The sequence below is a fragment of the Musca autumnalis genome, unplaced genomic scaffold, assembly GCF_047663935.1.
Source record: "Musca autumnalis isolate F117 unplaced genomic scaffold, ASM4766393v1 scaffold_3, whole genome shotgun sequence".
Lineage (NCBI taxonomy): Eukaryota > Metazoa > Arthropoda > Insecta > Diptera > Muscidae > Musca > Musca autumnalis.
In genome coordinates, this window is record NW_027411866.1 from 37004610 (window position 1) to 37016828 (window position 12219).

At 34.2% G+C, this 12219-nt stretch overlaps 2 protein-coding genes and 1 long non-coding RNA gene across 3 annotated transcripts; 1 reads left to right on the plus strand and 2 right to left on the minus strand.

Moving 5' to 3' along the window:
• Nucleotides 1-333: 333 nt before the first annotated feature.
• On the minus strand, nt 334-2191 carry LOC141396540 (uncharacterized). Its single transcript, XM_073972094.1, has 3 exons — nt 1992-2191; nt 1765-1924; nt 334-839 (listed from the first exon to the last, which is right to left on the minus strand). Exons 1-3 carry the CDS (start codon nt 2012-2014, stop codon nt 642-644), a joined length of 381 nt encoding a protein of 126 aa, XP_073828195.1. The 5' UTR covers nt 2015-2191; the 3' UTR covers nt 334-641.
• An 856-nt stretch (nt 2192-3047) lies between these two features.
• On the plus strand, nt 3048-6433 carry Vps11 (vacuolar protein sorting 11). Its single transcript, XM_073979344.1, has one exon. The coding sequence runs from the start codon at nt 3291-3293 to the stop codon at nt 6120-6122; it is 2832 nt and encodes a 943-aa protein (XP_073835445.1). The 5' UTR covers nt 3048-3290; the 3' UTR covers nt 6123-6433.
• A 1193-nt stretch (nt 6434-7626) lies between these two features.
• Nucleotides 7627-8679, minus strand: LOC141398565 (uncharacterized). The gene is made up of 3 exons (XR_012411663.1): nt 8544-8679; nt 8023-8474; nt 7627-7952 (listed from the first exon to the last, which is right to left on the minus strand). It is a non-coding gene; the product is annotated as an uncharacterized lncRNA (long non-coding RNA).
• Between the last annotated feature and the right edge of the window lie 3540 nt (nt 8680-12219).

Consider the following 12219-nt stretch of genomic DNA (forward strand, 5'->3'; position numbering starts at 1 on the left):
TTTTATAGTAATCCCCACCAATTGTATCATATTTGCATATAAAATATAGAATTAATAACGATTTTATTCATTTTTGAAGTTTGTACGAATATGAACTTTGCATACTGTACATGTTCTTGTAGAAGCTGCTACAACAACAAAATAATTAAGACAATAGACAATACTGCTATACTCAGGTTGCTAGCATTATTCTGCTGCAATTAATGTTGAGAATGGTAATTCAAATTAAAATGATCCACGTTTTAAGGTCTATTAGAACTTTGGATAAAATTGAAAAATATATTTTAAAATAGGAAAATATAGTAAATATTATTCAAGAAGATAAATATTATATCATAGACTATAGCATTTTGTTTTTTATTTATTATTTGTTAATCACATATGCTTCTTACAAATAAGATTTGAACTAAAAAAATAGATGTGAACTTCAATTTTACTGAGTTATATTAGAAGTTGTTTAAATTAACGAATTATATAATGTTTTGTATGTGTTAAATATAATTGAAAATACACAAAACCGAAGATAGAAGAATGTTAATAAATGGCATGGCGAATATAAATATTAAATGAGAAGAAAACGACTTAACCATAATACTCTATTCCAGGAGTTTTTCAGTGAAGAAGTAGTAACACATTTGCTTCTAAACCGTACATCGTTTCATGCGTTCCAAATGTAATTCATGCAATAATTTATTTTTATCATAATAGAATGGATTTTCCGATTTGTTCAATTCGGGATGATACATTGCATGTGATTCTCCTCCATTGGCAACATGCATTTGTTGTTTTGAAACAGACGATGTTCCATTATGCATGTTCATAGCTTCTTTGGACATGTGCTGTGGATAAAGACAAATGAGAGTTGTTGTAAACACAATAACATAATATATAAGAGTCTCCACATCTGTATAAAGTTTACTTTGGGTTATTTAATTTATGTAGAAAATGGTAATAGATTCGGAGCAAGCTAATTAATTGGGCACAAGAATTGTTTTGATATTTTTGGGTTAAGCTATTTAGTCCTCTAACCAAAGTTAATATTAAATTGGAATTTTTACTGATAGTACCACCAAGAATCCACATACATATACAAGGGTCGACTGCTAGCTTGAAATTGTATTTTTTTTTTTAATTGTGGAACTTCAAACCAACTAAAGTATAAGCATATGTATCAGGACAATTTGGCCTATATCTTGTAAAAATTGCTTAGCTATCGGAATAGGGCTTTTTAATTTATTACAGAACATGAATGGTGGTGGTCCTAAATTTACCCCCGGTTTTTGTAAAAAAAATTTTATGTTCTCACACGAATTGTCAAATTTTGTAGATCGATTTACTCGTCTTAGCGGAAATGTGGAACGCTGATTTTTGAATGAGGAATTCTTAACTATATAGAACGTGTCTACGAAGAATTCGACTGTATGTGATCTAGGGGCTGAGATATGGATGTCCAAATTATTACGAATGTAGACGAACGAACAAAAAAATAGTTACAACAACAGGGGGTTAATTTATTAATTAATGTTTGGTCTGTTCGGTCTATTAAATTTGAAGGGGGTCGAGGCCATTTCCATCTTAATGTGTCGGCATAGAAGTAGTTTCTGTGGTAGTTTTCATTGGTCATTGACATTCTATCAACATAAACAATATCAACTTTATCGTAATCCAGTCCCAAATCCTCGATATTCCTATCTTATTTTCCAAATCCATTTGTCACCCTTCCCAAAGTCTCTCCAGTTTCCATCAATGTTATTTTAGTGGTACCTGCTGTATATGATTGTTGTTATTATTATGTAGGTGGCTATCTTGTGTCGATTGGTGATTGTATTGAGAAGCCTCCTCAAAATTAGATAAATGCAAATTATTGATGCGTTTTGATAAGGGCGTTGAATCACAGGATGCATCATCTTCCCTGCTACGTTTTCTAAAATTGAAATGAGAAATCATCATGAAACATTCGCCAATTCTTCTTAATGTCATCCATCTTTTACCTTTTGTCAATTAATCCAGCCATGATTGGGCACAATCCACTTAATAATTTCACAATTTTATTTCTTTTGTTGAAAAAAGTTCTGAATTAATTGTTCAAGCTTGTTCTTATTTTACATTTTTATAACAACAAAAGAAACATTTGTGATTTTAGCAGCTGTCAGTCATTGTATTTGTTTGTTGTTTTCTTTTCAAAAGGATTGCCATATTTCAAAGATTTGAATTGGAGGGCATGGAGCATGGTGGAATAATAAGAGCTTCGTTCCCGTACTTTTTAATGGTAAAACTCGTAAAAGAGAGAACTGCAAAAAATTTGTTCTCACACACAAGTTTACTGAAATAGTTCGGGAACGGAAAAATGGAAAATACGTCAAAAAAACTTGAACAAATGTCAATGTCGGCGTATCAGCCAATCAGACGCCGGCAACTATGTTACCATTTTTTTACTCGCCCAAATTTGTCGTGTAAAAAGTTTTTAAAGAGAGCGTCATTCAGCGCCATTTTTGTTTAAAGAGAAGTGAACATTTTACAACTTTTTTGTGTACGGGAACGCTTTTTCGAGTAAAATGTGTAAAAGTCGTAAAAATTGTAAAAACTTTTTAGTTCTGGAACACAGCTAAGGTGTAACGCCAAAAACAGCTGATTTTCAGACTAGTTGTCAAAATGCATTATTGTGAATAAAATCTCATACAAAATGTAAACAAGCAATTCACAGCACTGCATTATTGTGATCAAATTTGACGTTTGGTATGATTTGATGTAACACCTTCTTATTCCACCTAGTACCCATAAAGGAATAAAGATGTACATTTGTATCTCCGTCTCCAAAGTCCCGGTCCACACTAGAGTGATTTCATTGAAAAAATTGCATGAAATTATGCGTCTCTAGATCGACTTCCATAGTAGAGTAAAATCATAAAATTGTTGTAGTGGGAAATTCGATTTAAGAACGCCTAATTTCATGAAATTTTTTAATGAAATTCACGATAGTGTGGGCCGGGACTAAGTCTATCTGCCGTATGTTACCACAACTATTCGCAAAACCACCGAAAAACATTCTTTGAGTTTTGGCAACTCTGTTCATCCGTTAAGTGACAGAGCTGTCAGAATTTAATAGCGAATTTTCATTTTCCCCTCTAAACACAAACAAAAGAAGATTTGGGAAGGATTTAAAGATTTAGCCATTAAGAGAATAAAAACTGTTTCGTCTGTGACTATTCCACGCACAGGACGTGGAAACCAAAGGAATTTTTACGAAAATACAAAACAAATTATAAGCCCAAATCAAGGATAGAGAAACGATGGGTGTGCTCGAATGGAAGATGTGCAATTTCTTCAAGCTGGAAGTCTTGAATGTCCACACGAAATATGTAAATATACGGGATACGGTGACAGCCAATTGCAGCAACATGCAATACAAGATATTTTGTAGTGTCGATGGATTGGTTTATGTCTTTTTGGGCGATTGGGAATGTATAACATTTCAGGCATCCAATAACGCCATTAACAATTGCTGTATAACAGAAGACTCAGATTTGTTGACCATACATGAAGAGATCTCCCCAACCGAGAGTGTTTTGAAAGTCTACAGTGTCTCGAAGCTGTTGAAACGGAGACCTGCAGTTCCGGTTAGCACAGCCGCTCTACCACGCCACTGCAAGGTTTCAGTTTTGAAATCATTTTATATGGATAATCAATTGTATCTGGCAGCTGGTTTGGAGAAGGGTCACATACTTTTATATAAATCCGTGATATCTCGTGATATATCGGCTAACTTTAAAACTCTGCAGGTGTGTATGAAACCTATTAAGGGTATAGAGTTTTTACGCAAAGAACGTGGGGAGTTGAATATGTTTGTGTGTTCCGACACGGGAGTAGTGTGTTATAGTGTTTTGGCTAATGGTAATTATACTGAGAGTAAAATTGTCATTGATGATGAGGTGGCTCCCATTAGTTGCTGTGCTCTGAAACCAGCGAGAGAGGCAAATGAAGAACGTTACTTTGTGGTGGCTCGAGAAGATGCCCTATATTGCTATACGGTGGAGGGAAGAGGTCCCTGTTTTGCCATTAATGGCAGCAAACATATTGTACGATGGTTTGGCAAACACTTGATTGTGGTAAAGGCCAACAACAATGCGGCAAATAGCAGCCGCAGAAGCTCCCAACTAGTCATTATTAATATTGAAAATAATATGATGGTACTTAATGAAGAACTGTCGGAGATTGAGTGCATCTTTCCCACCTCGGACCTTGATAATTGTCTGATTTTCACCAAAGATGGAGTGATTTACACCCTAAGGGACCAGGAGCTGAGATATAAACTGCAGTTGTTGTACAACAAGAACCTTTACGATATTGCCTTGAAGTTGGTGGAGGGCCAGGTTATGTATCCTGATTTAGCTGCCAATGTTTTCCTTAACTATGGAGACCATCTGCTGCAACGGGGTGACATCAATGAATCGGTAAATATGTACATCAAAACTATTGGTCAGGTACCGCCCTTTAGAGTAATTAGTAAACTCCTGAACTTTCGCTACAATGAGTTTCTCATACAATATTTAAGAAGTCTAATGAAATCTGAGGTGGCCTCGCAGGAGTATTATGATTTGTTGAGGAATTGTGATCGTCGTCTGGAATTACCTGGAGATATGAATAAAATTTTCCAAAATGGTGAAAATTTGGGAATGTTTGATACCATATGTCAGGAAAAGGATATAATGAAATATTTTTCCCAACTCAGGGAGGATAAAGCAATAGAAGTTTTTGCAGAATATGGAAACTGGCTGGTTCGACATTATCCCTTGGACATTGTGGATGTGATAAAACACATATTGTCACAGAAGTTGGATGTGCAGGCATCCATTGAGGTGTTTATTAAAATTATATTACCCTTACTTTTGAGCCAAAAGGACTTGGTGTTGAAGGTGTTGGATTCATTGGATTTTGAATATCGTAAAAATGCCGCCATCAATATTATATGGGCAGAGATTCTCTTGCAAAAATGGAAATCCTCTGGAATGAATGCAAATACCCTAATGGAAACCATAAAGGAAAATGGCTTACAACTTAGTCTCAATGATGTATTCATAATATGTCGCAGCCACAAATATCTACCGGGGATTAAGTTAATGTATGAAAAATTTGGCCTAAATGCCTTGAATTTTAGTAGTTTTTTGAAGTGTTGCTTCGATTTGCCAATGGACACCAGTGCCATTGATTTGGATACCAATAAATATTCCCTCATGTGGATGCAAACATTAAGTAAAGATAATTTACAATCTGCCCAGTCTTCGGCATTTGTAAAGTATATTCTATCAAAAACTCTGCACTGCAATACCCAATACACATTGACAATATTGCAAAAGATTTCGGCAAATACCCATTTCAATTTGTCCCATCTGAATAAAGCACTACCAAAGGACATTTTCCTCAAACAATTGGCTTTTGAAAATTTCCAAGATGTCCAATCAGCCGATATAAAACTGAAGCAAATTAAATCCCTACTCTCCGACTATCAACAAAAGCCAATGGAATTTCGTAACAGTAAATGTGATATTTGTAAGCAGCTGCTTAAATTTCCATCCATTTTTTATCTCTGCCAGCATGCATATCACAAGGAATGTTTATCTTCGTATTCGGAAATCAGTGGTTGCCTGGTTTGTTTAAGTATTTCACAAAAATACTCGGATAACAAATCCACCGACTTATCGATGGCCAGTAATGAAATTGCCTTGGCAAACAATACTCCCTCCACACCCTTGAAAAATATATCCCAAAAATTATCTACTGGAGTTTTTTTACATAAGCATCAATATCTCTCCTCCCCGGCACCCCCCGCTAAACTTCCACAAATACACCACAGTATTAAACCGCTTGGCAGTGATTTTGGTAAATCAAAGATAATGGAAATACAAATGACAAAAATGATAAATTCAAATCCATTTGATAATTCAACGCCGCCACAACATCAAACTTACTCCAAAGCAGTACCATCACAAAATCAATACAAACCACCAAGTCAATCCAAAGCATCAGCAGCACCACATGTCGCCAAATCAAACAATCCCTTTGATGATGAAGTGGATGAACCAACAAATCAATATGATTCAAATTTAAATCCATTTGAAGAATAGATATCTTCTGCTGCATCCACATCATATTGCACTGCATTCCTCTCTCCCTTTACTATTTGGCATACAAATCAAGTGTTGTATGTCCTAAGCTTTAGCTTGTTTTGCAAACACAAAGTTGCTTATTATCTTTGGCATTATTTGAAACGTTTTTCTAGCCATTTTGAATAGTATTCACGTGTAAATTGGACTTTAAAAAGTGGCTATTCGAAATACCATATTCACACTAAACTATACGATAAGTTATTAATTTGATTTTGTTATTAAATGTAAGCGTAATAAAAATATTTAAAATAATAATACTTCACCTATAATCTAGTCATTAATTATTTGGGTTACGCACATGGAAAAATAATTTTCAGATAGAATTAAGTGCCAGCTGTTTTTTTTTTGGTGACCAAGACGGACTAAACAATCAACGGCCTAATTACGTGATTCGATTCGATCGAGAATTTGCTCGTGAATAAGTTTTCGACACGATAAAAAAAACGGCATGAGAAAACTCGATCGAAAACCAAGTAAAGGTCAAACCTATAGCTCTGCGTGTTACGTTAGGGAAAATAACATCCCAGCAAAATTTGAAGGAAGGGGTTCCATGCGATGACGTGATTTCATGGCATGTTTTGCATTGGTTCAAACGAAGTCGTGAAAGGTCCGATCATTTCACTAGCATTTGAACCAATGCAAAAGAAGTCGTGAAAGATCCGATCTTTTCATCAGCATTTGAACCCATTCCATCGATCTAATAGAGATGAATTCTGTGTTTTTATTTATACACATTTCTTAAATATACCTATAAGATAGGCTTGATGTTGTCGGAGACTCGAAATCACAACCAACGTTGTTTAAACTCTCGTCGTAATGATAATCGGGCATGTTCTGGAATTCACCGTGTATCCATTTCACATCACACATGCACTTCACCTGTGAAAGCAACTGATGTTCTGTATTTCACGTGAAAAGAGCTTTCATATTTCAAGAAAGGACTTTGGAAAGCTTTATTACAGCTTTCAAGCTTTATCATTAACAATGACAAAATATCAGTCTGCGTTGGCGCATCAACGAATACACATGCGAGTGTGGGTACCCTGTAGGAAATGTCAATAGTGAATTTATACTGACTTACTACTGACATTGTCAACAGTATTACTGACAAACTGTAGACAACTAATGGAATTTCCTATAGACATTTTGTATGAACGTGTCATTCGAAAGTCAGTACTGACAATGGAACTACTATGTCAATAGTAAGTCAGTAGTTCCTGAGGAACCATGTGTTGACATTGGAGGTAGTGAGTCAGTATAGACATTGGAGGTAGTAAGTCAGTAGAGACATTGGAAGTAGTGAGTCAATAGAGACATTGGAGGTAGTGAGTTAATAGTACATAAAGGGTCATATTGAGACATTGGTACCAAATTGTTCACTATTAAGTTTTGTTGGCCTATTTGAAACTTTTTATAGATTAAAAGGCTATATAGTGTGTTTTATAAGACGATGAACTTATACTTTTGTTTAAGTAGTACATTTTATTAAAGAATAACATATAATTATGAAAATACCAAAAAGTACAAATTGCGTATTACAGTCTTTTTATCTTTATAAAGGGCTAAGCCCAAGATTCCACATAAGCACAAAATTAGTAAATAGAGCCAATGTTTTCAAGGCTGACTAACCAAAAATAAAAAATATCGTTTTCATTGTCAGAAATATCATCGCCTAAGAATTGGTGGTTCTTGACCATAAGAATTGGTGTGATTTATCTGCTTAAAATATTTCTTCTTCTGCTGCACTTCGCTTTTTATTAGGCGATTCGCTGAATATTGATATAACATCTAAGAATTGAAAAGAATAAACATGTATAAAAAAAGCATAAATAAACAAAATGTCCTTAAATTTTCTTACATTACAGCCGTATAAATATTGGAAAAATCTCGCAAGCAATTTTTGCCAAATAACCCTTCAACATTCTAACTCATTATTATGCCGTGTCCAAATATCAGATGTCAAATATCAGATGACAATATTCGTCATCTTCTCTAAAGATTCCATAAAATGTCTAATAGTCGAAGTTTCACCACAAATGATGTCAGCCGCCTCAGAAACTGCATTTTGATATAGAATTGTCTATTTTTTCACTTGTCTGTTACTTTCCTTTTCTAATTTCCTTTGCTCATACTTGTTATTAAAATCATATATTTTATTGATTTTTCACAAAAACACATTATTTTTTGTTTCCATTTGTTCGGCTTAAGGTCAGAAAATTAATTAAAAACAGAAAATTTTTCGGTTTTTAGTTTATGTTTTATTTCCGATATTTCGACTATCTTCGATAGTCATCATCAGGGATTTATTTGCTTTAAAAGAAACAATTATCATTTGTTTATATATAAACATAAATAAAACAATCATATAACAATATTTACTTTATTTTAGTATTATTTGTTGTTAAACTGCAACCGCTTTGTCATCCTCTTTTGCTGACATTAACTTTCCAACTAAAGTTCTTTGGTGTTTTTCAATTGTATTCCTATAAATCTGCGCACAGTGTTCTGTGTCAGACTTATAATTCATTCTGTTTTCAGCAGGTACGTTCCCAATATGCAACATTTCTAGTATGAATCTGCGTTTGTAATTGTTTTCCTGTGCTAGGATATCTACGTCTTTAAAATTGGGCGTGTGTCCTTCTTTGATGCAATGGGCTGCAAGAGCTGTTTTTTGCTCCAGTGACTTGTTTTTAGCCTTTTGATCAGATTTATGGGACCTGTAGTGCCATTCTTTAACACATTTTTTGAATTACCGACAATAATCGGTAACTTTTAAACGTAAAATTATGAATGAAAATATCAAATAAAAGTTGACAACACTTTGGCTATCGGTAGAACTTTACGACTACTTTTTATTCGTCGCTAACTTACCGAAATATATCGTTAATTACCGAAATTATAAGCATTTTAATTTTACCGGTTTTTGTTGGTAACTCAAAAATTGTGTTAGAGAATCGCACTACTGAGCCTGGTCTTTAGTTTTGTTTTTGTTGTTCCAACATATGTCTGTTTACATATATTGGATCCGTCACCATTGCATTTGATTTTATATACCACATTAGACTTCTCTTCATTTGGTACTTTTGACTTTGTTTGACTAAAGAATTTGTTGTTGGTATTGGAGCTTTTGAAAGCTAATTGGTATTTTTCATTATTAAACAAATTGGAATGTGAAAATCGTTCAGAAAAGCCTGGAATGTATGTTGACCTTTTGTATATTTTTTCGACTCTTTGTATGTTTCGATCGTTTTTGTTCTTTTCTACGTGCTTAATTAAGCCATTAATAGTTTTAGTGAGAAAATCATTCATTTTTAGAATGGTTCTTATTTTCATTTTGTTTTTGTTGTGAAACTTCTTGTCACTTATATTCAGTACCCTGTTGATACAATTTGTCGCAGTATTGATTTTCATTCTTCGAGGGTGTTTTGAATGATAGTTTATGAGTCTGCCGGAGGCAGTTGGTTTTTGATACCAGTCCAATACCAATATATTGTTACGGAATTAGGTTTAACTAATCTCCGTGTAGACGTTGTTTTATTCCCCGATACGATTTGTACCAAATAAAACAGGGTTCGTTTTAGATTACGTTTCTACAATGCTTTATTTACTTTATTACACTTATTCAGAACCGAATTTAATTACAAAGCACACAGCAAGTCTCTAGTTAGCACACAGCTCTTATTTAACCGATCTGTTCAGTTCAACGCTTAAAACACAACTCAACTCGTCATGGCCAGTTGCCCTGTATTTATACCCCAAAGTCTCCCTGTTCTAGAGTCCTCTAGAACACATATGGCAACACCTCGAATCTGTGCAACGAACACACAGACGCACATTCGCACTAAGCGAACAACCATACTCACATACATACATGGGGGGAATACAGGCGGACGACAAGCAAAGTAATGACAACAACAAACAAATGCAAGAAAGAAGTAGCAACTAAACGATAATTACATGATTATGGCAAAACAAAATAAAAGCACATTAATGAAAGGTAAAGTAACATCTAGAATAATGAAGAGAGTTCTACATGGTAGTTGTTGTTGCTTAAATAAAGTAACTGCGTAATAAAAACTTTACGTTACAATTCAAATTTTTAAATTAACGGAAATTAAACTAAACTAACTTAAACCTATCAGTTACATTCGTAACAATATTATTCTGCCTATGTATTATGGAATCAAGGTATGGCAATTGATTATTAGTTTCACCTTCCATGGTAAAACGTAACTGTTTGTGGAATGTATTTAGAATGCTCAATGTTTTATCTACTTCGTTCTTCTTAATGATACAAAATATGTCGTCTACATACTTAGTTAGAATTTTGGGTTTTATGGTCAGTTTTGCCAAGGAATCATCGAGAAGTTTTTCCATTATGATATCGGCGATAACTGGTGAGATTGGTGATCCCATTGGCATCCCTTTTAACTGCTCGAATACCTTGTCCTTATATAAAAAATATCTTGCATCCTTAATACAGGTAGATAAAATTTCAATGAAAAGGTTCATTGGGATGTGTGTGTGGTCTTTGATAATTTTCCAGTTTTCTTTTATCGTATTAATAGCTAAGTTAACTGGGATACTAGGGAACAGGGAGACGACATCAAACGATATTAACATTTCATCGTCTTCAATCCGTTGTTTGTTTATTCTTGATTTGAAATCTATCGCGTCTTTGATATTGTATTTTGAATTAGTGGTCAGTACTTTCAGAATTTTAGCCATATATCTCGAAAGTTCGTACGTCGGAGAATTTAAGAATGAACATATAGGGCGCAATGGGGTTCCATCTTTGTGGATTTTAGGCAGTCCATAAATTTTTGGGGCTACGGATGTTCTACTCGTTAATTTTTGTTTTTCTCCTTCATCTATTATATTTAGATCAAATAATTTCGCTACTAACTTATTGTTCTTTTCCTGTAATGATGTTGTAGGATCTTTTCTTAATCGTTTATATGTACACATATCTGATAATATTTCGTTCATCTTTGACTCATAGTCCAATTTTGAAAGAACTACTGTTTTTCCACCCTTATCTGCATTCAGTATCAAAATATGTTTGTTTTGTTTTAACCATTTTGCTGTTTGGCCCACTGTATTTAATGTAAAACGGTCTCTTTTTCCTAATGTGTGGGTTTTTGTGTGATCGTTAATAAGAGTTATCAGGTTAATTCTAGCTTTCTCTTGCTGTTCTCTGTTCTCCAACGTTTGAATACAATCTTCTCCTTCTGCTATTATATTGAACAGAGGAAACGTAGTTTTTTGTGGTTGGTAAAGAGAATTTTGGTCCGAGAGAAAGCAACCACTGAACGTTGATTGGTACTTCAATATATGTTTTGTTGATGAAACATTCTTTGTTGTGTTGAATATTAAGTTGACAATGTTGTTGTTGTTCTAATGCATTTAGTTCAAGCATGGTCACATTTGGCACGGCGGTGCCGATGATTTTCTGCAATTTACACGCACACGACCCAAATGCACAGAAATAGCGTACAAAAGAGAACAAATGTTTTGATTTGTTATTGTTTTATAGCTTGCGTGAATACAAACTTACTAACACACTGTTATAAGTTGCCAATATTTTGAATACATTCACATTTTCTCCGTTCTCTTTTTGGTCATGCCTGATTTAGTTTCTTTCTGTGTGTCAGCCAAGATCACCCATATACGTTAACGTGATTGCAACAACAACATATGTTCTCATTTTTTCTCTTCGCCCGTGGTTTAGCAAAGGAATGGCTCGCTCAGAGAGACTAATGAACAAAATATTTTGAGCACAGAAAGAAATGTGTGTGGCTTTCAATTTTGTGCTCTGTGTTTTCACTTTCCATGAGTAAGGCTAGATCTTCTCTTTCTAATAGCTCCTGAAGGCGATGTGTGGTATTGGTTAGAATATCTCTTGTGATATTGGACTGTTTATGTTTTTGTTGTATGAGAAGTTTTAGTAATTTTACGTGAAAATTGTAAATGAGAGATTCTAATGAAGTTTTTAGATGTGGTGGTACTGTGTTATTGATTTTGAATATCTTGTCTATATGCTTTGTTGTGTTGG